Source organism: Mobula hypostoma, chromosome 9 (genome assembly GCF_963921235.1).
Source record: "Mobula hypostoma chromosome 9, sMobHyp1.1, whole genome shotgun sequence".
Taxonomy (NCBI): domain Eukaryota; kingdom Metazoa; phylum Chordata; class Chondrichthyes; order Myliobatiformes; family Myliobatidae; genus Mobula; species Mobula hypostoma.
In genome coordinates, this window is record NC_086105.1 from 121,491,407 (window position 1) to 121,517,876 (window position 26,470).

General features: G+C 38.0%; 2 protein-coding genes across 4 annotated transcripts in view; both read left to right on the forward strand.

Annotated features, from left to right (window-relative positions):
- arhgdig (Rho GDP dissociation inhibitor (GDI) gamma) overlaps positions 1-3,810 on the forward strand; it is a 114,446-nt gene extending 110,636 nt beyond the window's left edge. For all 3 annotated transcript variants that reach the window (XM_063057450.1, XM_063057449.1, XM_063057448.1), the window contains one exon: positions 2,170-3,810. In XM_063057450.1, coding sequence (XP_062913520.1) covers positions 2,170-2,369 — 200 coding nt within the window. In that variant the 3' untranslated portion in view covers positions 2,370-3,810. The remainder of the gene's footprint in view (positions 1-2,169) is intronic.
- Positions 3,811-8,307: 4,497 nt separating this feature from the next.
- LOC134352276 (protein disulfide-isomerase-like) overlaps positions 8,308-26,470 on the forward strand; it is a 36,394-nt gene continuing 18,231 nt past the window's right edge. Inside the window, exons 1-4 of the mRNA XM_063059566.1 lie at positions 8,308-8,521; positions 10,109-10,315; positions 21,324-21,457; positions 21,582-21,719. Coding sequence (XP_062915636.1) covers positions 8,308-8,521; positions 10,109-10,315; positions 21,324-21,457; positions 21,582-21,719 — 693 coding nt within the window. The remainder of the gene's footprint in view (positions 8,522-10,108; positions 10,316-21,323; positions 21,458-21,581; positions 21,720-26,470) is intronic.

The window sequence follows — 26,470 nt, forward strand, 5'->3', positions numbered from 1 at the left end:
CTTGACTCCCCTTGTCAGCCACTGCAGTGTCAACCAAACTTTAGAATACTTCTCCTTTGGGATGTATCTATCCTGCACCTTCCGAATTACTCCGGGAAACTCCAGCCATTGCTGTTCTCCTGTCATCCCTGCCTAGTGTATCCTTCCAATCAATTTTGCTCCCCCAAGATTCCTTTACCTTAAGCTACCTAATCAAATCTGGTTCATTTCACAACACCCAATCCAAAATTGCCATTTCCTATTGGGCTGAACAATAAGCTGCTCAAAAAGCCACCTGAAAAGGCACTCTACAAAATCACTCTCTTGAGATCTATTATAGTACTGCCCTTTTTACATGCCTTTTCTACCTCCTGTTGTAATTTGTACCCCACATCCTGGCTACTGTTCAGAGGCCTGTGTATAATTCTCATTAGGTTTTTTTTTAATCCCTGCAGTTTCTTATCTCTACCCACAAGGATTCTACACCTTCCGATCCTATATCACCTCTTTCTAAGGATTTAATTTCATTTTGTATCCTTGGATGTTAAGGCTCCCAGCTATGATCTTCTTTTAGCCACAACTCAGTGATGCCCACAACTTCATACACACCAACTTCTAACTGTGCTCGCAAGCATGTGGCACCAGGAGTAGTCCAATGATCGCAACCTTTGAGGACCTGCTTGTTAACTTCCTGCTTAACTCCCTATATTCATTCTGCAGGACCTCATCCCTTGTTCTGCCTATGTTGTTTGTACCAACACGTACAATGATCTCTGGCGGTTTGCTCTTCCTCTCAAGAATTTTCTGCAGTTACTTAGAGATATTCTTGATCCTGACACTCTCATGCAATGTACCATCCTGGTGTCTGTCATTTCCCTCTCAACTTGCTATTGAGTCTCCTGTCACTATCACTCTACCTGACTGCACCCTTTCCTTTAATTGCCTGCGTCATAGTATCAATCTGCTCATCGCAAGAATCAGTGTAGTAAAGCTGTGTTGCAAACCCTCAGTGACAGAACTTCTTTACTCAGATAGAGACCAACATAGCATAGAGAACTCCAGATGAGGTTTCACCAATGCCCTGTACAGCTGCAGCATGACATCTTATTACTGTACTCGTCTATTTACAATGACAGCCAAAATATGATTTGCCTGCCTTAATTGTTTGCTGCGCCTAAATGCGTCCTTTTGAATGACTACAAGAGGACCCATAATCTAATCTAATCTAATCTTATTGTCACTTCCTGCTCTGTAATCAGTTATCTGTAGATAACAATCAGTCGTTCTGTTTTTAAATCAAAGTATTATTTCACATTTATTCATGTTAAACTGCATTTGCCCATTCACGCAATTTGTCCAAAATCACATTGGAGCCTCTTTTCAACCACTGCTTCAGTCACATTTTTTCACACTGTAACACACATCAAAGTTGCTGGTGAACGGAACGTTAGTCCTGACGAAGGGTCTCGGCCTGAAACGTCGACTGTACCTCTTCCTAGAGGTGCTGCCTAGCCTGCTGCGTTCACCAGCAACTTTGATGTGTGTTGCTTGAATTTCCAGCATCTGCAGAATTCCTGTTGTTTGCGTTCTCATACTGTGTCATCTGCAAATCTGTAGATGCTACATTTAGCTCCCTTATTGTGATTTGTGACACTACAGGCCCAGATGATGCATTTTTCTCTCCTCAATGGGGTTACAATAACACCTAAAGAGCTGTGCTTTTCACTCTTTAAAGTGGTTATTGTGCCTCAGGTGAAGGCAGAAGCAGATTGTGTACATGGAATGGTCAAAATTGACAACTTTTCCATTTCTGGTGGTGTTTATTTGCAAGAATGATTAATGCGAAGACAAACAATTATTCTTTACATGATGATATTTTTCAAATGAAATGGTCTTACTAGAGCAAAACAGTTGTCTTGCTTTTGACCAGTAATCTTATTTGCACACATTCATATTTTGGCTTTTTCAATAAATGAAACGACTTGAAATTATTTGAAAATTATGCTTGTAGAATCATTAGCTCCAAAGATAATCACAAGACATATTATGCTATCCTATGCCGTTGTTAGTCAAATATGTTCAGTCAGGTGTTTAAATCTGGATGTTGCTGAGGAATTGCTTGAATCACTTGACAATGTTATAACTTTTTCTTTCTAAACCTTAATTATCTCTTCTATTTATGGCAAACAGCAAGCAAAGACACCTATATGGTTGGCAGCTATGGCCCCAGAGAAGAAGAGTATGAGTTTATAAGTCCAGTTGAGGAAGCACCAAAAGGAATTATGGTGAGGGGCATGTATACCATGAAGTCCCATTTCACAGATGATGACAAAAGTGACCACCTGCACTGGGAATGGAAGCTGAATATAAAGAAGGATTGGAATGACTAGGACCTGGCTCACTCTTAAATAAGATAGAAACCGGTAGTCAGAGGGATTACTGTCCTGGTACCAAAGTTACTTTACGGCTTTTTACTACCATTACTAATTGCATATGTCATTAATTGTACAAAAGTAACTTTGTCTGCAGAACCCTTTGCTTTTAGTACAAGTGCTTTAGGTAGTAATGTGTGTTCTGGTGTTTTATTGGTGATATGAAGATTGATATTAAAACTGACTATTCAAAATGACTAAATGTGAACATGGATATGAGAAAGATTAGTTATTTCTGAATGGCTAATAAAATACACTGTAATGGCATTCATTATGTGAAAAGGAAGCCAATGAACAGTGAGTATGTTGCTAAGCTCTGCTTTCGGGCACATGTTCTATAATATATTCTGCTTCTTCATTAACATAAATCTGAAATAAAAACACAAACTGCTGGAAGTGCACAGCTACTTAATTGACATCCAAAAAAGAAAGATGTGTTAAAATTTCAGATATATACTTCATTGGAACTGTATTTCCCCGAATACAGTTTTTTTGGATTTTACTTCAATGTGAAAAGCCAGCCAACATTAAATTACAAATTATTGATAATATTTAAATTTCACAATGATGAAAGAAATATTTGCACTTTGCAACTAAAATTCAATATGGATAGTCACTTTGAAACCATACATTGAACACCTTTGCCATCAAGCACGTTAACTACTGTATTTACATTTCAAAAGTACTTCACAAGCTGTAAAGCACTTTGGGATCTCAAAGTTTTGTTCTTTTTGTCAGCTTTTCTTTCTGACATTTTTCAAACATATTGCCATTGATTCACTGCTTTATCTAAAAATGGCATCGGTTCTGAATACAATATCTTTGCTGATAACAGATAGAGATTTTAAAATTTTAAAAATTAATTTGACAAAAACGTACTTTTGTTTTTACTCTTTCAGAGCAGTGTCTTTTATTGTAGATACAAATTCACTTGAATTAGAATTTAATTGCATTATTGTAATTCTTCCTGGTTTTGAATTTGCCTTCCACAAAGCATAATTCATTCAGGTAGCTTTTAGTGATGATTGTGGTGGAGGCAGCATGTTAAATGGTTTGAAAATGTGTGTTAAGGTGCACAGGAATGTGACATAATGGTACTAGTACACTTCACTTCCCAGCTTTCACTGCTTTGCTGCTCTTTCTGAGAGTTAACTATAGAAATTACAAATGTGCATTTTGTTAGCCTTTTCCATTTCAAAGCAGTTTGTGACATTTTAGCAAGATTCTTAAAATGTAATAAGACAGGGGTCCGAAACCTGGGCTCTTTCTAATGCAGTTCTATATTCCATTGTGTGACCAAAGCCTATTTATTTCAGTATGTTACAACCATTCTATCTACTTGTGAGGCTCTTATTTTTCTGTGACCTGTATTTGATGCTTCAAATAAAGATTGGGCACGAACAAGACTCTTTAAAAACCATGCTCTTATTTTTTATTTGATAACAGTGAATGGAAGAGTTATATCTACCACAAGCAAAGCTTTCATCAAAGCTAAACCTCAAGAAATTCTTGCTAATTATACTCTTGGTTGACCTAATTATAATATTAAGTCAAAAATGATAACTTGCACCTTTGCCACCTAATCAAAAATAGAACGATTACATCAACTATATGCTCAGATTGTCCATTGACTATATTCCTGTTGTATGTGTAGAAAATGACATTTTTGCTTGGAACTATATCTGCAGTAAGCTGCACTAAACAGAATCCTCAAAATTACGTTCTGAGTATCCAAAAGGACAATGCTGACAATGGTCATATGTACACTTCCACAAAGTATATATATGTTTTGAAATGTGCAATACGGTTTCCAGTCAGACAACAGACTTGTAGTTTTCATGGCTATAATTGCAGATAGTACTGGTAATTTTTCCCCAGATGTATTTAATTAGTTTGCATTTCTTTGAGGAATGTGCTGTCAGTATGTCTTCACCCGTGAAGCTACAGTTTCTTTGAAGCTGCTACACTTCATTGATGCATTCAATAACAACAAAGTTTCCCCAGTGCTTCTACAAATATAACATACAGGCTCAAAACCCATCTTTGATAATGCACTCTGAAGAACTAAACTTGGGCTGTTACTTGTAAAAGGCGAGGTGTGTGTGAGTGCCCAAGAAATAAAACGAGTGTAATGGTGTATTATTTCACAAAGATCTGCCAGTCATATCCATGCCAGCTCATAGGGGACAAAGCCATTAGGTTCCATTCCCCACTTTATTGAAAACTATTTTCTCTCTCATGCCTATCAACACCCTCTTGATATTTTTCCGCTAAGGGGTGATTTATAGTAACTAATTAATCTACCATCATGTCTCTGTCGGTCCTGATGAGTTAGCTGATATTTTTGCAGCTTGTGATTACATTCCGGAAGTAAAGTGAGGCTGCACTCAATGCCAGTGCTACCTAATTTTGACTGGGTGAAATTGGCACCTTATCTCACTTCTGTTTCTTGTTTTGGAATTGCAAGATTGATTTGGCAGAATTACATCACCTTTTTCCATTTCTGTCACATCCAGTGTTGTTTTGGTATGTTTAGACATTATTCTAAAATGGTACAAAAGCAGTTATGAGACATTCAGTAAACCAGCTGGCAGTAAACCTATTGAACCATTTACTTCTGATGTGCTCCTTCACCCGACTGCTTGCATGCTTCAATGTTTCGAGCAGTACCATTTAAAAAGACAGTACAGTCTTTTTCAAAGTTCTACTCTATGTTTGTAGTATACTACCTCATTATTTATGTTTCCCCACAGGAACTGGTCCAATGAAGAACTAATGGGCTGACATTCCTACATAGAGTAGTGCAACTCATTTCAAATTAGAAAAAAATATGGTATAAACCACTAGGCAGAATTCTGGGGTTTGTATTGCTGCATATTTTGTACAACTAGTATTGTTATTTATTTTATCAGGCATCTATTTTCCCTTTGTAATATCTGCACTTCATGAAAAAGTGCTGAGTTTGTACATTTGGACTCTGAATTTCTGCTTCCATTATGCCACACAGAATTCAATTTCTGCTATGTGTGAATGCTATTCAATCAAAAATGCAAGCTTTCCAATGAATACAAATAGTCAAAACAATTTTGGTTGAGTCACCTTTTACACTTTCCTTTATCTTTGTAATTTAATAATATTTGTGGAAAAATAACTAAACACTAACATTGTCATTATATTTTTGTGGGAATTTGCTCCTCAAAGTTAGGAATTGGTTATTTTATCATGCAATATGTTTACATCTTACTCACTTACTAACTCCCATATTTGTTGTCAAAGGTCAGCTGCTTCACTTAAAATCAGCAAGCTATTAAATTTGATGTCTTACAATATATTCAATCCTTATTTAACTATCAGTAGGTCACAGTGATATTAACAATTATTTTCACCAGCTGAGCTCTATATTCGGTGACTTTATATTATGTCCTAATGTGATTTGAATAAATTCTAAATTCTTTTCAAAAATTAAATACAAGGAAAAATGAACACTTTAGAATAATAGTGTAGCTGGACAGAAGTTACACAATGTAACTTAATTGCAACGTTTAAGGGAAGTTTGGATAGGTATATGGATGGTAAGGGTGCGGAGGGCTATGGTCCTGGTGCAGGTCGATAGGGTAGACAGTTTAAATAGTTTGGCATGGACTAGATGGACCAAAGGGCCTGTTTCTGCACTGGACATCCCTGTAACTATGTAATTTATATTAAACATATTGTTAAAAATAAGTTAAATATTTGTAGGTGATGACTAGCTAATATACTGCATAATCTATTTACTTAAATTTGTTAGTACATTCTCAATGACTAGTTACAACTTTTATCATTATTTTATCAAAGTCATCCCAGACTTGATTCAATATTTGGAAATATCAGTGAGAAGGTCACTGCATGGAAGTCTAGTCATTCGATGTGAGAAGGTCAGCAAACAGAGTAACTGACTTGTACCAACCAACATTCACCACGTGTACCATTGCACCTGTTTTAGAATTATAATTTCTCATCTTTTGTGTGTTGTAAGCTGAAGTTGCCTGAAAAATCCATCAGATCAAGTCATTTGCACATATGGACAAGGCTGGCAAATTCTCACATCTATATTTAAGATTTAAATATACAGTAAATACAATTTTGTCACACATCAGGTTAAATCAAACACTGTATGAGGAAAAAATACTGCTACTTAAATACAAGTTTTCAAATAAAATCTATTGATTTATTATAAGAATGCGTAGCATTATTTATGAGTCCTCTACTAACCCACGTTTAGCTTCTGGTGTGTTTAACAAAAACAGAAATATTTTGGCATGTGTACAATCTTATAAGATCACTTTACATGCAGGAGGTTGTGCAGGTACTGGAATCCAGAGTGACACGCACATTTTCAAAGAAACTCAGCAATTCTGGTTTCCACACTCCAGGAAGGAGGTGGCTGAACTGGAGAGAGAACAGAGGTGACTGCCCAGGAATTGCCTGGATTGCAGGACATTAAGAATGGGCAGAGATTGGATAGATAGGCTGGGTTTGATTTTTCTGGAGAGAAGGAGGCTGAGGTGTGACATGATGGGAGTATAATAACATTATAAGAAGCATTGATAGGGTAGATGGGTAGATAACCAGAATCATTTTTCATGGTAGGATTATCAAAAACAAGTGTTTGAAAGGATGGAGTTTTAAAGGGCATATGAATGATTTTTTAAAAATTTACACAGTATGGTTACTTTTCTAGAGGAGGTAAAGCAGCCAGATAGAATCACTACCTTTAAGAGATATTTAGAGAGGCACTTAAACAGACAAAACATTGAAAGCCTGACCTTTTGCAGGGAATTGAAATTAATGTAGATGAACAAATAGGTTGGCATGGGTGTGGTAGGCCAAGGGCCTGTTGCTAAGTTGCATGGCTCAATGACTGTATCTCTCTTCTGCACACCAGGGAAAATTTACCGTCAATTAACTGCACAGTTTGTGTTGTTGGAAGAAACTTGAGCACCTTGAAGAAATCCATATGGGAAATGTTCCAACTCCACACAAACAGAAGTCAGGATTGACCCCAAGTCAGTCATGAGGTAGTAGCTCTACACTGCCACCTGCTGACTATCATCACTGCTTCCCTGATTCCTCTCCGTACCATTAATCTCTTCAGCTCTGTCTTCCTTTCTATCCTACAAACTCCTGGCACACAGAAAGTTGACAACAGTGAGGAAATGTGCTTTTGAAAATGTTTCCTATGCTGTCTCAACACTGGCTGTGATAATGCAAGATTATACAATGCTCAGACTCCAGAAATCTGTACAAATATGTAAGCAGGCTCATATTTTACATACCCATTTCATTCCCAGGACAATAGGTTTGTCCATTAACTGGTTCATATTGTGAACAAGTTTTATGAACCATAGCTCTTCTAAAGCATATAGTTACTTGGGGGGAACAAAGTCCTTCACTTGAGAACTGACGTAGAGAAAAGACAAAAGATAGCTTACATTATGTGGAGGAGTTACAAATACTCATTCGGCCAACACTTTGGAGATTGTTTCAACCACTCAGAAATGGAACCTAATTAGCTTAGAATAAAGATTTAATTTTATTTAATGCATTGATTATCAACTGATAAGATTAATTATCAATGCAGTAAAACAATTAATGGAATAATTTCAGAAGCATTAAGATAATAATCAGACTGTGATTACCTTTGCAGAAAATGACGTTTACCGATGTGCATATATTAAGTGCTTTACATGCTACAACATCAATTCATATTCTAATTCTATAGGCCAAGAATAAACTTTAAACTGCTTTATTAATACCACAACCAGTAATAATACTCCACGAAGTGCTGTCTGTCAGGCGTCATGGTGGCCTTGTCTTTATCAGTGTTGCCTGCAATCAGCATACAGTTCTGATCACCATGGCCAAGTGGTGCCTCTTAATGCTGGTCTTTGCCTTCATCACTGCAACGGAGGCTGAAGACACTGAAGGGAAAGATGAGGCTTTGCCACCAGAAGAAGATTCTGAGGAAGTCATTTCAGATGAGATTACTGAAGACCAAGATGTTTTAGTGCTTAACGAGCACAATTTCGAGAGAGCTTTAAAGGAGAACAAATACCTTCTGGTGGAATTTTGTAAGTAAGCATGACTTCTTTGCGAGCTTTGACTGAAAGTTAAATCAAATTTCCTTGACAAATCAATTGTATATTGGTATCAGTTAAAAATATTGCCTTGAAATGTCAAAACATTGCTGAATACTATATCCAATAATATCATTAGTCAATTATCAGTAGAATATGGTCATTTTCTGATATAATTACATATTGCAAAGTTTAATGACCACAGTTCCCAAATATGGATAATTTCCTTTATCCATGCACAAATATGGATAATTTCCTTTATCTATTTCTCATCCTTTGCTTTTAGGTAAAAATCAGTATCTGAATCAGCTTTATTTTCACTGAGATATGTTGTGAAATTTAATATTTTTCAGCAGCTCTCTACTGTAAGACATAAAAATTACTGTAAGTCACAAATATAAGTAAAGAATGCAACAGAGGAATAATGAGGTATAGTTCATGGGTTCATGGACTGTTCCTAAATCTGATGGCAGAATGGAAAAAGCTGTTCTTAAACCATTGAGACGATTTGTAAATACAGATCATTGTCTCTAATTACTTAGAAATAATTAATATTTCATTCTTTCTTTGTATTGAGGACTGCACTATAATACAATGTGTTGTGTTAACCAATCATAAGTAAATAATGTGTGAGAATAATGTTACTTTCTAAACTGTTGTTCTTCTTACAAATTAAACACTTTTGTACTAATTCGAATCGAGCTAAAACTTTACCCATGTACTTAATTCCAAACAATACTATTCATGCTCAAAGTTAACTCCAAAACTGGAATAATAACTTGTGTAAATTCCATAGTCAGCAAATGTTGTTGTGCCGAATGAAGCTTAGATGTTTGCTTCTATTCAGTACAAAGCAAAATTTTGAATCAAACGATTCAGTGTTACTGTCTTCACAGAAATTGGTTTATTATCACCGGCACGTGTCATGAAATTTGTTAACTTAGCAGCAGCAGCAGGGGCAATGCGCTCGAGTAGAAATGATGACTAAGGTTTAAATAAAACCAGTATGGCACCATCGTATCTTTATATGGTATTGCAAATCCATTATGCTGACTACTCTATCTAAACCCTTAAGTGGTTGGACATAGTTTAAATACAATAAACGTCTGTCCCCTTTTGTGTCTCTTAATTTAAATGCCATCTGGTTACAATGCAAATACTAGGAATTTAGCAAAGAACTACCAACTTTCAATTGCTTGGTGGGAGTTGGGGATGATCTATTCAATTAAATAAATTATGCCTAACTTGAGTGCCAGGGCAAAATTATTCGGAGCAAACAAAGATGCAAATCCAATATTATTCTGTTTTAGTTTTATGAAAATGATTCAGTTACTTGGGATAGTTTTTGTTTGCTTTACATACAGATTTCTCCAAAGTTGAAATATTGCACTTGTTCAGACCTTAAGGTGGCAATTGTTGATTTAGCATGTCTAATGTATTGTATTCTGTGGTAGAGCATTTGACAGATAGGCAAATCAAAGAAACTTAACGTCTTTTTTATGTGGCACCCAAATACTGTTTTCCAAATGTATAGAGTTTAAAATAATTCTTTAATATTATTTCTACTTATCCTTCCCAAAGATGCCCCTTGGTGTGGACACTGTCAGAAGTTAGCACCAGAATATGCCAAAGCCGCAGGACAGCTGAAGACTGAGTCTTCAGAATTGAAACTGGCCAAGGTTGATGCCATTATGGAGAAAGAACTGGCATCAGAATTTGATGTACGCAGCTATCCCACACTGAAGTTTTTTCAGGAAAGCAACAGAAAAACTCCAATTGACTACACAGGTAATGTGGTTTCAACAGATATTTACTGACTTCAGACCAGACAAAAATACAAAAGATTTAATTTTATGGAAGATAGTAGTTTAAGGAACTACAAGGCAGTTGGATCATATGAATGCAAAATTTAGATTCTGCATAAACCATTGGATTAAAACCAGAATGCCCTATAACTAAAGTCTAAATACTTATTATTATGTTATTGCATTGAACAGTGAGAAGTAGATAATATGCATTCTGTCACATTTATACACTCAGTGGCTACTTTATTAGGTATCATCTGTACCTAACAAAGTGATCACTGAGTGTATGTTTGTATTTTACTGCTGCTGTGGCCCATCCACTTCAAGATTTGATGTGTTATGCATTCAGAGATGTTCTTCTGCACACCACTGTTGTAATGCATGGTCATTTGAGTTGCTGTCACCTTCTTGTCAGCTTGAACCAGTCTAGCCATTCTCCTCAGACCTCTCTCATTAACAAGGCACTTTCACCCACAGAACTACCGCTCACTGGAATTTTTTTTGTTTTTAGCTCCATTCTCGGTAAACTCTAGAGACTGTTGTGTGTGAAAATTCTAGGACATCGGCAGTTTCTGAGAGACTCAAACCACCTGTATGCACCAAACATCATTCCACAGTCAAATTCACATAGACCACGTTTCTTCCTCATTCTGATGTTTCGTCTGAACAACAACGGAATCTCTTGACTATGTCTGCATGCTTTTATGCATTGAGTTGCTGCCACATGATTGGCTGATTAGATATTTGCATTAATGAGTAGGTGTCTAGGTGTACCTAATAAAGTGGCCACTAAGTGTGCCATAGTCATACTGCACTCCAGTTGATTTCCGGAAGAATTTTCCACAAATATTGTTTTACATCGTGGCTAACATGTTTGTCCTCGTGTACTGAATACTTATTGTAAGAGACAATATCTTTCAGATCTCCTTGATTCTGTTAGCTTTAATTAAGACCATTATAGCGTTTAACATTTCCCTTTCAAATCTCTCAGTGCATTCAAGCACCAAACTGGCTGATTTTTATGTCGTGCACATCTGTACTCTGAAAGATGTCTTGTAGCGTCCTCCAGTACTGTCATAATAATCTGTCTGATCAGGTACCTGCAATGCATCTTGATCTGGAAGATCATGGGCAAGAATATCTATTGTGAGTTTGCAGACAATGAGATAGCTTTGAAATGGAAAATCATTGCTAATGGGAGCAGCACTTCCATGGCATAACTAGGGCTTGGAACCGCTGAGAATTGTCCTAAGTGGTTGCCGCAAACTTAGTGGTTGCACACTGTCACTGGATGAACAGGAATCTGGTGTAGCATTTTGTATCAGGTTAGATCTGTCCAGGATCCACAAGCTCATTCATTTCATGCAGATCTCATGGCTATGAACAGCAATGATTAGAATAAAGTGGGTTACATTGTATAATTATATTGGTCTGCTCTCATGCTTCTAATTATTCAAAAGTTTTTGAGAATAGTTTTGGAATGCCTCTGAATATTAACAAGGAGAAGCATTGAAAAACGATAGTGCAGTCTAACAGCGAGTGATCGTCTTAGTCCATTTTCCTGTGATCGCAAGAACCTGTTGGACATTGGTTAAGTGGAATGCTGCAAGTTTAGTTCACTTGTTTATTGGTAGGAGCAATGGTGGGGTAGCTGTGTGGCCCCTTTTGAAGTGTGGAAAAGTCTTCATGGCGCAGTGCCACCTGTTTGCAGCCATCCAGGAGAGAAGCGTCGGAATTACCCCGGAGGCAGTGAGATGTGGTGTTGTGTATTTAATATTTCAATAACAGTTGAGTGATCTTATATATGTATGTTGTTTGATTAAACATTATTTTCATATAAATAATTAATTATGGGTTATACGTGAAAATATGGCAATTGCATTCGTCATCACACTATCATGTGGTACGTGCGTCAATGTTCCCTCTAAGGTGTATCTTTTGCCACTAGCACACAAAGGAATTTAAACTGCACACATAAGGTTGCCAACCTCTACCTTGTTGGCCTGTTACGTATATTTCACGATCATTTACAATCATATTTCCTTTTCCAGTTTCTGATGCTGAAGGTGTTGACAACATGGGTTCGCGATGATTTATCTGCAGTTCTTAGAAATGGCTTATGAAAATATTGAATATGTAATATATGAAATATATTCAATGTTTTCATATGATCTAATTCTTTTTTACTTTTTCAGTTATTTTTTTTTCTTCTCCCTGAAGTTTTAGATTTGACCAGAAGGATTTTTCCTTTTTTTAAAACTGTATCCTCAAAATGGACTGCCCAGTCCCCTTTTTTTTGTCTTAGGTTAGTTTAGTGGGTTTTTTTCTCAATAACAGAAATTTTGAGTCTTTTTATTCTATGAACTGTTAAGAGGAGAAGTGGTTTGTTTTTTTTCTTTATATTAGCATTATACAATATATGATTTTGACAGTGTATATTCCTTTCTTTGTTTGTACTATTATTGAAATATGTATTTGAGATAACCTCTCCTCTGGTTTGTATGTATCCTTATTCTTTTAAATCAATAAAAAAGATTGAAAGTGAAGTTCTTAGAAATGGCTTATTTGTGCATTTTTATTGAAGAAATTAATCAGTGCACACATGTTGTTGTCGCTGGGCAAAAAAATTGCACAACACAAGATTTTTGTGAACTCTCATTACAAATTAGAGGATAAATTGACATGCGCACCTCGCTTAAAGTAAAAGTCGAAGTTACACCCGTATTTTGGACTCCCCATGTATTCTTTTGAATTAGTTTAATGTTTTGAAGTTACAAAACATAACACACATAACATCCATGCTGGGACTGGTGCTGCCCTCTAGTGTTTGCTCAGTGGAAAACAAGCCGGATTGCGTTTGTCTGCAAACCGCTGTGAGCTTGCTCTTGCCAACAACATACGTAGACTCACTCAGAGACTTGGGCTATATTATATTTTATTGCTTTGACTGTATGTTTACTGCTATCTTATATGTGCTATATGTGCTTTGTGCTGTGTATGACTGTTAGTACCGAGTTTTGTGCCTTGGCCCCAGAGGGACATTATTTTGCTCACCTGTATTCATGGGTATTCATGTATGGTTGAATGACAATTAAACTTAAACTTGAACTTCAGTTTAACTATGAAGGACAGCAGCTTTGGGGGATTTCTTTGACATTTAGCAAACGTTTCTGCATCTCTAATGGAACAAGAAGATTATAGCTGAGAGCTTAATGTCTGTGGATACATATTGTATCGAAAGGACAGGCAGGGAGGCAGAATGGCTGGGGTTGCTCTGTCAGTAAAAAGTGAAATCAAATCATTAGAAAGAGGCGCAATAGGGTTGGAAGGTGTTGAATCATTGTGGATAGAGCCAAGGAAATGCAAGGGTAAAAAGACCCTGGTGGGAGTTATATACAGACCCCCAAATAGTAATAAGGATGTGATCTACAAATTACAATGGGAGATAGAAAATTCATGCCAAAAGGGCAATGTTATTTCATAGGGTGTTTCAATATGCAGGTAAATTGGGAAAATCAGGTTGGTCAGATAGGTGATGGGGCAGGTAGTTTTGAGGAAATACAGAGGCTACAGAAGGACTTGGACAGATTAGAACAAGCAAAGAAGTGTCAGATGGAATATAGTTTTTAGAAGTGTATGGTCATGCACTTTGGAAGAAAGAATTAAAGGGCAGAATATTTTCTGAATGGAAAGAAAATACAAAAATCTGAGGTGCAAAGGGACTAGGGAGTCCTTATGCAGGATTCCCTAAAAGTTAATTTGCAGGTTGAGTCTGTGGTGAGGAAGGCAAATGCAATGTTAGCATTCATTTCAAGAGGACTGGAATATAAAAGCAAAGCTGCAATGTTGAGACTTTATAAAGCACTGGTGAGACCTCACCGAGTATTGTGAGCAGGTTTGGGCCCCTTATCCTTCGAAAGGATGGACTGAAACTTGAGAGGATTCAAAGGAAGTTCACAAAAATGATTCCAGAATTGAATGGCTTGGCATATGAAGTGTGTTTGATGGCTCTGGGCCTGTATTCACTGGAATTCAGAAGAATGATGGGTGACCTCAGTGAAAGGCCTTGATAGAGTGAATATGGAGAGGCTGTTTCCTATGGTGGGAGAGTCTAAGACCAGAATAGTGGGGGGCACCCTTTTAAAATGGAGATGTGGAGGAATTTCTTTAGTCAGAGAGAGGTGAATCTATGGAATTCATTGCCACAGGCATCTGTGGAGACCAAGTCTTTATGTATATTTAAGGCAGAGGTTGATAGATGCTTGATTAGTCAGGGCATGAAGGGATACATGGGGGAGGGCAAGAGATAGGGACTGAGAGGAAAAATGGATCAGCCATGATGAAATGATAGAGTGGACTCGATGGGCTAAATGGCCTAATTTTGCTCCTATGTCTTATGGTCTTAATCTGTTCTGCCCAAATAGATTTATTCCACAAGGCCCAAATTCCTTATATGGATTCACTGGTTCTGTTATACCAAAAATTCAAATTATGGATTAAGGATGAAGATAAGTGCAAGATACAGTAATTGTATATAGAGCACAGAATTAATTACCTACCTTTTGAAATCCCATTTAGTAACACTTGGCCTGAAGCCTACTATGCCTTGATACAACTGCTTATCTTGCTGTCTATTAAATTTTGCCTCAAGACCTGCTCAGACAGATTCCGCCTCCCCCCCCATGAAAATGTTCTTCTGCCGAATCCCTTTAAATCTCTTACACATTGCTGTATATCTATCCTTCAGCAATGACGAAAAGTTTTCAATAATATATCCTTTCTCTGCCATTCAAAATTTGTTTTCTTTTTCTTATCCTCCCTCAGCTTCCTGTAGTCCAAGGAAACAAGTGCAGCCTATCCAGTCTCTCCTCATCATACAAACACTCCATCCCAGGCAATGTGCTGGTGAATCATCTCTGTGTCATCTTTATGCAAACACACCCTTCCTATAGGACAGTGACTAAAACTGTACACAGGACAATAGCTGAGGCCTAACCAGTGTTTTGTGTAGTTGTATCAGAACTTCTGTGCTTTTATATTCTGTGCCCAGGCCAATGAAAGCAAGTATCCTGTGTCTCATACAAAATGCTGGAGGTATTCAGCAGGACAGGCAGCATCTTTGTATGAGGGGAATTAACAGTCAATGTTTCAGGTTGAGACCCTTCATCAGGGCTGGAAAGGAAGGGAGGAGAAGTTAGAATAAGAAGGTGGGGGGGGGAGTAGAAGAGTACAAGCTGGCAAATGATAGATGAAACCAGGTGAAGGGGAAGGGATCCCAAAGACTTTAAACTTCTGTAGCAATCTCCCATGTGGGACCTTGTCAAAGAACTTCCTGAAGCCCATGCAGATCTGCATAACTTAGCAGAGAAGGTGCATGGGAAATGACGCTTAGTAAATTAAGTCTGTAACAACCAAGTCATCTTTCATGCATGTGACCTGTATGTTGAGGAAGGTCAGCAATAACAGAATGAGCAGGCAACATATGCTGGTATTGCTTCTACAAGATTTCAGTGTGCTTACTTGTTGTAGAAACTGTGTGGTGACTGAATCAGAATTAGAATCAGGTTTAATATCACCAGCATATGTCATTGAATTTGCTTTATATATATATTTAGATTGGATTAGATTAGATTATGAGGACATGCAGTCCTCTTTTATTGTCATTTAGTAATGCATGCATTAAGAAATGATACAATGTTCCTCCAGAAAAAATATCACAGAAACGCAAGACAAACCAAGACTAAAAAAACTGACAAAAACCAGAAAATTATAACATATAGTTACAACAGTGCAAAGCAATACCATAATTTGATGAAGAACAGACTGTGGGCATGGTAAAAAAAAGTCTCAAAGTCTCTCGAAAGTCCCATCATCTCACGCAGACGGTAGGAGGAAGAGAAACTCTCTTCCTGCCATGAGCTTCCAGCGCCGCAAACTTGCCGATGCAGCACTCTGGAAGCACCCGACCACATTTAAAATTAATTTAAAAGTTAAATTAAAATAAGTAGTACAAAAAAAACAGAAATTAAAGAAGGTAGTGAGATCGTGTCCTTGGGTTTAATGCCCATTTAGAAATTGGATGGCAGAGGGGAAGAAGCTGTCCCTGAGTCACTGAGTGTGTGCTTTCAGGCTTCTGTACCTCCTTCCTGAGGGTAACAGTGAGAATGATGAACTCTGCCTTCCTGAGGCACCAACTCTTTGAAGATGTCTTGAATACTACACATTCCAGTACCCATGATGGAGATGACTAATTTTACAGCATTCTGCAACTTACTTCAAACTTGTACAACTGATTTCCCCCCCCCCATCCCATAACAGATGGTGATGCAGCCAGTCAAAATGCTCTCCATGGTACATTTGTAGAAGTGTTCAAGTGTTTTAGGTGACAAAACCAAATATTCTGAAACTCCAAATGAAATATAGCTGCTCATTTGCTTTCTTTATAGCTGCATCAATATGTTGCATCCAATTTAAGTCCTCAGAGATATCGACACCTAGGAACTAGAAATTGCTCACTCTCTCCACTTCTGAGCCCTCTATGAGGACTGGTTTGTTTTCCTTCGTCTTACCCTTTCTGAAGTCCAAAATCAGCTCTTTGGTCGTACTGACATTGAGTACAAGGTTGTTGCTGACACCATTCAACTAACTGGTATATCTCGCTCCTGTATGCCCCTCATCACCGTCTGAAATTCTGCTAGCAGTGGTTGTCTCATCAGCAAATTCATAAATGGTATTTGAGCTGTGCCTAGCCACACAGTCATGGGATTAGAGAGAATAGAGCAGTGGGTTAAGCGCACACTCCTGTGGTGAGCCAGTGTTGACTGTCAGTGAGGTGGAGGTGTTATTTCCAATTTGCACGGATTGTGGTTTTCTGGTTAGGAAGTCGAGGATCCAGTTGTAGAGGGAGATACAGAGGCCTACTGTAGATTGTGTCGCTTTCCGATCAGGACTGTAGGAATGATGGTGTTAAATGCTGAGGTGTTATCAATAAACAAGCACCCTGACATAGGTATTTGCATTGACCAGGTGATCCAAGGCCATGTTGAGAGCCATTGAGATTGTGTCTGCTGTAGACCTATAACAGGAAAATTGCAGTGGGTCCAGGTTCTTCCTGAGACAGGTGTTGGTTCTGGCCATGACCAACCTCTCAAAGCATTTCATCATCATACTTGTGAGTGCCACTGGACGCTAGTTATTAAGGCAGCTTACACTACTCTTCTTAGACACTGGCATCATTGTTGCCCTTTTGAATCAGGTGGGAACTTCCGACCGTAGAGATTGAAGATGTCTTTGAATATTCTCACCAGTTGGTTGGCACAGGTTTTCAGAGCCTTACCAGTGCTCCATTGGGCCCTGCCACCTTGTAAGGGTTCACCCTCTTGAAAGGCAGCCCGACGCCGGCCTCTGAGGTGGAGGTCACAGGGTCACAAGGTCACCAGATGCAGCAGGATCCTCATTGTTGTGATATTATTCTCCCTTTCAAAACAAGCCTAAAAAGCGTTGAGCTTATCTGCGCATGAGGCATCACTGCCATTCATGACGTTGGGTTTTATTGTGTAGGAAGTAATGGTCTGCAAACCCTGCCAGAGTTAACGTGCATCCAATGTTGCGTCAAGACACTCTCAGAACTTTTTCTTGGATCTTGAAATAGCCTCCGCAAGTCATACCTGGCCTTCTTATACAGACCTGGGTCGGCAGTCTTAATTGCCACAGATCTAGCCCTCAGTAGATTATGAACCTCCTGGTTCATCCACGGCTTTTGGTTTGGGAATGTACGGTAAGTTTTCGTAGGCACCCACTCATCCACACAGGTTTTAATGAAGTCAGTGACAACTGTGGCGTACCCATCCAGACTCGAAGATGATTCCCTGAATACAGTCCAGCCACCGATTCAAAGCAGTCCTGTAAGCACACCTGTGCCTCCCTGGTCCATACCTTCTTGGTCCTCAATAACGGAGCTGCAGCCAGGTGATCAGACTTGCCAAAGTGTGGGCCTGGGATAGCACAGTAGGTACTCTGAATCTTAGTATAACAGTGGTCCAGTGTGTTATTTCCTTTGGTGATAATAATTATTTAGTAATTTTATCAAGCTGGCCTAGTTAGAATCCCCCAAAATGATGGCGAAGGCATCAGGAAGTTCTGTTTCATGCCTTTTGACTACATTGAACCTGAATGGAGGAGCTGAGCTTAATGGGAGGAAACAGACCTGCATCTATAGAGGCTGAAGGGTCTCTATATCTGAACTTTATCTGAACTTCTTTCAGAGTCTTCCATTGGTTAGCCTTGGAATATTCATCAGTTATCCCCTTGTGCTCAATGTTGCAAGGAAGTTAGGACAGGATAAGAAATATTACAAATCAGCATCACTGAGTGCCTACCCATAACAGCACACTGTGTGAAATCAGGTTCTCACCCTCATCCTGTGACTTCAGAGAACATTGTACAATAGCATCACATCTACAAGAATTGAATGTTCACATTGAGACTCATTGCTTTAGGAGCTCAAGCAATGGTGGGAATGACCTAGTTACTTGTTCTACCAATTTGCCAGCGTTTTGCGGATTTGGATCAGTCATGAGGACACAGTTTAAGAATGTTGCTCCTTCAAAACTGGCTTTCTAACAAGAAGCAAAGAGATTCATTGAAGGTTTGTTTTCAGACAGGAGGGAGAAGTTGATGTCCCCAGGAACCATTGTTTCTGCAAACATATATTAATGTCTTGGACTTTAGAGTCCAGAGTACAATTTCCAAATTTGAGACTGATGCAAATGTTGGAAGTTTAGTAAACCATGAGGCTGATATTAAAAAATTTCAGGGAAATGTGGATAAGCCTGCAGAATGGGTGGATGGGTGGCAGATGAAATTTTACACCAAAAAATATGTAGTGTTGCATTTGTCAAGAACCATAAGAGGCAACGTAAACCAATGAGCACAACTCTAAGTGGGGTCTGTAGATATACTCCATGTTATATTAGAAGAAAGCAATTCAAATTGATAAAATGCTTCAAACGGCCGAGGATCCTGGGAAGTAGGATTGGAGGTTAGAATCAAGGATGTCAGGATAAACCTTTCCAAAACAACAGGAGTATTATTCTCAGGTCTGCTGATCATACTTCAGGAAAAAGTGCAAAGGCTTTGCTGAGAAGAGGCATTTTAAGGTGATTCCTGAGATGAGAGATATTAGTTTCTGAAAAATTAGAGTGGATTAGATTGGACTGGTGTTGGTCCCTGTACTGGAATGTAGTGAAAAACTTTGTCTGCATGTCATTCATTGAGGAAGTAAAAAGAAAACAGAATACAGTTTTGCAGTTAGAGAGAAAATACAGTGCAGGTAGATAAATAAAATGAAAGACCGTAACAAGATACATTAAAAGAACAAGAATTCATCTTTAGCACTGAGAGGTTCAAATTATAGCCGATATGAGTCTGTCTTTGAGCAAGGAGGTATATGCTGTCGAGCTTTTGAAAGTTCTGCCCAACAGTCCAGAAATGGCCGCATTTGAGTATCAGTCATGTGAGCAACCATTCTTGGGCTGCTGAATTGGATATTGTCACATCTAAAAAACAGGACTTTTCCTTAATGAATACTTTTGTTTTTTTCCCAGTCACCCCACTTTACGTAGATTGTTTAGTATGATTTTTAAAACCCCATCTTGGGTCCTATTGATTCCCACCTGCTGTCTGTTAATCACTAAAGTGCCTGTTACAGCTTTAGAAGAGCTCTAGTGTTGCTCTAGTGTGGTAATTTTCCATGTTCCAAACCACCATTTGGGTCGTGTTATCGATTGAGCCAACTAATGCTAAATTAGCTACTGCTTTATTATCTGCAATAAAGACAAATTTTAAATCGGACCCATACTGCCAATTGAAGAGATCATTCCAGGTTCAAGGTGTAAACTGCCAGTGTCTAATGCATTGGAAACACCCAGGTACAATTCCTGGAATTATATGAGGCATATTTTGCAGAAATAAGGCATTTGATCCAACTGGTCCGTGCTAAAATTTATGTTGCACGTTCACCTACTCCCAACATAATAAGGTCATTTACCAGATGTGCCTGGACATTCAGAGTTTGATTGTGAGTGATTACAAAAACTGGAACTGTACCCTGAAATTCACAAGGTTAACGAGTGATTTGATTCCAGAGGTAGAAAGAAAATATTTTTGCTGGCTGAAGTCATTGAAGAAAGTGAACGAAAATATGTCCATATTCTTTGATTACTTATGTCAGCAAACGGATGAGAAAATTTTGGAGCTTTTTGTCTCAAAGTGAAGATCATTGCTGGGCAATTATTATTATTTTTCTGAAATAAATAGATTTTTATTAAACTAAGGTATTAAACAGTAAGGAGAAAAGAAATGTGCATGCAAAAAATGTCACTGATCTGTCAAGAATTCACTGAACGGTGGGAAGTGTCCAATTCTCTAAATAGCTAGTCCTTTCCACTTGTACCTATGTTCCTTATGACTTGATAATGTCCCGTGAAACTCTGCAGAATTATTCATTTTTAAAATGCAGTTTGTATTTCTAGTAACACACACAAAATGCTGGAGAAACTCAGCAAGCCAGGCAGATTTTTTGGAAAAAGGTATAATCAACATTTCAGGCCAAAACCCTGGTTTCAGTCTAATGAAATGACATTAATGTAAACAATTCCCTGATTAGAAGAATATTCCTTCAGAAGAGCATTTTACTTAATGAAAGTGATTACTGGTACAATTTGTGTTTACATTTTTGCCTCACAAGGATGTGATATTTGTCTTCACAGCGCACATCTGTCAATTACCCACCCTTCAGTTAGGCTCAGGTATATGAAGTTAAGTGACTCTTTCTTTCAGCAGCTATATTCTATTTCTGAAAGTGAATTTATTTAAAATGTTATAAGTATAATAGTTAAATAAATATTGATCTTAGACACATGTCCTAGTGATTTTGGATTATTTGAATTGCCATATATTTTGATGATTAGTCGATTTTTTATTCTTCAAAGGGAAAAGAAATGCAAAAGGCATTGTCAGCTGGTTAAAAAGAAGAGCTGGTCCCACCTATACATTTCTAGATGGTCTAGCTGAAGTTGAAGCCTTTATTGATTCAGCTGAGGTTGCCATAGTTGGCTTTTTCAAGGTAATGATTTTACCGTGAAAGATTTTCAAAAACTTGCAAAATACACTTTTAATTATTTTCTTGACATTATCCTTTGTTATACCGGAAGAAACCTATACCGCTGATTTTACATTTCTTTATTGAGGACCTTGAAAATGACGATGTGAAAACATTTTCTGACATAGCCAATGATGTTGTGGAAATACCATTTGCTATCACCAATAATGCAGAGGCTTTTGAGAAGTATGGAATTTCGAAGAGTACCATAGTAATGTTCAAAATGGTAAGTTCTGTGAAGTTTTCTTATTTCACTTGGACTATCTTATGGCAATTGACAAGCTGAGCCTTGACATTTTTAAACAGTTCTCGTAAAGACCTGACCTGAACTGTAGGATAAATTTCGGAAAATACTTCCTAGTTGCAAGAAAGAAATATTGCCCAGTTTTGGCAATTTAATGGGTGTTTTTGTTTCTGGGGGCAAATGAGGAGCAATAGTGTGATTGGGAGCTAAGGGACAACTTCTATTCTGAATGCTTAAAAAGCATTTTATGCATGCTATTGATGGTGTTGTGTTGTGGCTGCTGCTGGGAACAGCTGATGTTTGTCCTCTTGTCATCAGTCAACTTTAGCAAGTGAAGACCAAGCAATAGTTGGGGCAGCACTGATGGCCTGTGCTGGTGATTCTGCTTAATCTCACAATCAGACATGAATACCCCTTCCCAGCAGCACCAGCAGACTCCACCATGGATCGCATCTAACACTTTCCCCACTCTGACAATCACTGACCTCTGTCCTGGGCCCACACATACTGTATGCTCCCATCTCCTGCTAACTGCTAGTGTCTCTCCATCACCTCTTTGCTTCCTACTGGAATGGAAATCTGATACTTGCCGTCTGCACTTCCAGGAAAAATGCAAGTTCTGTGGGTTTTAATACTCATACATTGGCCTCTACCTTTTCTGTCACAGTGTATAATCCCACAATTAGGCGTATGAACCATTCATTTTACTAACATCTAACTCTAATTGTGCTCACGGCCTCTGAATCAGTCATGCCACTTACACCTTAATGCACAAATATTTAGCAATTAATTCAAAATGGAATTATTTATATATTTAATGTATATGTATGGGCTGAGAAATTGAACCTATTTATGATTTTTTTAGGCATAAAATGTACAAAAATATCATTTTGGACATGGTCTGAATTGATTATTCTGATTTGCATGAGCTCCGGAGTCATAACTGATTTTAGTTCTTGCTAAAACAAAGAAAATTCATGCAGAAGTCAACAAGCTGAAAATATTAAACTATACACAAAAGCTGATGAAGGAACTCAGCCTTTACGGAGAGAAATGGATAGTCGATGTTTAGGGTTTCACAGATGTTGCCTGACCTACACAGTTCCTTCAGCATTTTGTGTGTTGCTCCAGATTCCAGTCTCTGCAGTCTCTTGTGAGTCACTATTAAGGCATTGCCTGATTTAGTAGGTTTTCCTTATATTGATAAAACCATCACTGGATCTCATTGTGTTTAATGTTGATCACAGTATGCAAGCATGTTGTCATTTTTACCGACTTGTTGCCATATGGGAGAGGATCCGAGAAATCAGTACAGTACAGGAACAGCTCTTCAGCCTTCTCCGTTGTGCCAAATTAATTAAGCTATTCACGCCTAATTAAACTAATTCCTTCAGCACGCACATGGCCTCCTCCGTTCTTTGCATATTCATGTGCCTGAGACCTTTGAATGCCTCTATTGTCTCTGCCTGTGCACTACCCCTTAATGCTGAATGATCAATAATGATATATGTGGGAAGAGGGGATGCAGGGTTTGAACCATGTATACTGAATACAAATGACCTCCCCCTCCACTTATTCCACCATTTTTCCTCCTCCCCCGACGGCCTTTACCTAAAGCTATTGCAGCTATCGTGGAGTTGCTTCCCTTTCAGGTTCTGATGTTTCCAAAATGTCTTAATAGCAATGAGGCAGTAACTGCAATGTCTGCAATTGTTCCTGCTGGAATTGCACATTTTAATGCACAAAATGGTGAAATCACCCTAATGATTGTTTAAAGATCAATTTATAGTGAATTATGCATTCTTATATAGAGATTCCTTGGTTGGGCTAACTTGTTTTGCTGGTTTTGGCCTAAAAATGCATATATTGAAAAAAAAATTATCAATTCTTAATCTAAATTTAATGTTTATGCAACAACTTTCATTCAATCATAGAATTAGTTACATTCACCTTCTATTCCCAGCAGTGTGAGTTCAGTCTTTTGCAGGTTACAGGGGACGAAGAGGGTGGAAAGAGTGAAGGAGAAGGAAATTGGAACCTGGGCTGCATTTCAGGGCTGCATTTCAGGCCTGTTGGATTGGGACGTAGAATTAATATTTTTCTTGTATTTGCCTTCAATAGTTTCAGTAGGTACATTTAATGTCAGAGAAATGTATACAATATATATCCTGAAATTCTTTTTCTTCGCAAACATCCATGAAAACAGAGGAGCGCCCCAAAGAATGAATGACAGTTAAATGTTAGAACCCCCAAGCCCCCCAGCTCCCCCTCCCCCTTGTAGTTTAATTTCCCTGTTCTTGCTTGTATTTTTATATTTTTTATATAATCACCTATATACTGTATATGTAATTGTTCAGTGAATTTTCCAGTAATTATGGTACAATTGCATTTATATTTGTCATCTTAGTTTTTAGTAGCAGGTGTTGTGACACTTGAATCCAGCTATTTCATAGGTTAATTGTCATCACTGGAATTTGCTGTTATCTCCAAGTTGAGTATGAGACGATCACGACTACTTTTTACTCTGGTCTTCTCTTTGTTCTGTTTATGTTTCAGCTTGTTCGTTCTTTTTGTAACACTCAATAAATGATCATAAGCGACAAGTTTTATGCTTCTTTCTTGACTTCCTAAGAACCTTTGGATTGCAAAAGCACTAGGATCCAATAGGCCCATTCTACAGAAAACATGAAACTTTGAATATAATCATCAAAAGAACTTCATTAATTCCTGCTGTTCTCTCTACCCCACTGTCCCATAAATTTGATAAGAATTCCCACAGGAAAAAAAATCTGAGGGTTGTATGTGGTGGCGCGTCTGCACTCTGATAATAAATTTTACTTTGAACTTTGAACTTTATCTGGCAGCTTTTACCCACTCCGCTATGGAGAAACTCGGAAATCCTGAGTGTTGATTGTCTTCTGCTTCAGCTAAATCCTGGCACATCAGTGCTGGTCTGATCATGTTCTTACTGGGCTCAGCAGCAATGCTGACTTCCTCAACTATTCCAGCTGTGAAATCTGCCCTTTGAACCTGCATCATATTAAAACAAAAATAAATACAGATACTGGAACTCTGACATGAAAACTGAAAATGTTGGCAGCAATGAACAGATCAAGCAGAATTCACAAAGAGAAACTGTACTGGTGTTTCAGATCAGGGAACTTTTGTCAGACGTAGAAGAGTGTGTTTTAAGTTACAGAGAGAAAGACAGAAGACCAATTTTTTTCAAGGCAACAATTCCATTAAAAATCAGTTTAGAGATGGAAGATAAAAAAGAAAGAAACTGAAATAGAAAGGAGCAGCCACATCCATCAAGTGAGAATGAAGAGTGGTTACCTGAAAGAGTAAGTATATTTTGAAGTGCCAAGGGCTGCAACGTACCAGATATTGTTCCTTAAGCTTACCTTGAGAATTGTTGCTACAAGCAGGTGGCCAAAGGCAGAAATATCACTCTCTCTTTCTCTCTCTCTCTCTCTCCTCTCTCTCTCTCTCTCTCTGTCTCTGTCTCTCTCTCTCTCCTCTCTCTCTCTCTCTCCTCTCTCTCTCTCTCTCTCTCTCTCTCTCTCTCTCTCTCTCCTCTCTCTCTCTCTCTCTCTCTCTCACAGCAGTTGACGTTTCAGGCCACGGCCCTTCATGAGGGCAGTGTCAGAATGGAGAGAGACTGGGAGATATACAGGGTTACCCTTACCAACTGAACTGAGGTGTTCTTTATTCAAGTCCAAGGCCCTGGTTTCAAATTAACCTAAATCATACCCTATTTCTATATGATATTCCTTCATATTATGATCATTAATCACTAAATATCTTATTTACCAGATGATCAACTATTCCTTTACCTTCACATAGTACTAGATCCAAAATATCCTGTTTCCTCTTTTCAACATACAGAGCTAGGCACCATCTTTTAAGAATTCCATGAATTAATTCTCCACACTAACTCCCATATTTTATAACATAAAATTTATATATTTTAGGAAGTTTTTTCTTTGTTTTAGGAAGTCTATTCAGCTAATAAAAAGGTGAGAAGATGAGATATAAACAATTAATGCTGGAAAGAGAGCAGATCGGGAAGCATCTATGAAAAGGAGAACAGAGTTAATTTTAAGTTATAGACCCTTTGTCAGGTTCTGAAGGCTGGATAACATGATTGTATTCATTGCTGTGGCAATGTATTAAAGGGAAGAAATAGTGATACATAACTGGACAGTATCTTCTTTCAAATTCAATCTGTTTTAAGAGCATATAATTGGGGGGGGGGAATTTTGAAAGTAAATCCAATTGCTTAGAGCATAATTGATAGAAATTAAGTGTAGGGAAATTGGTTGAAGAAAGAGTGAAGAGGACAACAGTTTGAGGCTGAGTGAGTTCATGTCATAGAGGAAGGTTACTTAAGGTAGACAGATGTGGATGGAGAGTTAAAGGTAAGGGATAAATAGAATGGGAATGCAAGGTACATGGGTTGAACATGTATGTCGATGGGAAAGAGAAGTTTTATAGTAGTGATGGCTGGGGAGATGTGTGAGTAACGGAGGAGGACCTGACCTTAGAGGCAGTCTACACATCAAGTTGGCTCTTATCCCTAGCAAACCATAGCATACCTCTGGCTGCTCTTCACTGAAGATCAAGTTCAAAGAAAATTTATTATCAAATTACATCTATGTTACCACATACAACTCTGAGATTTGTTTTCTTGAAGTCACACTCAGTAAATCCAAGAAACATAATAGTATCAA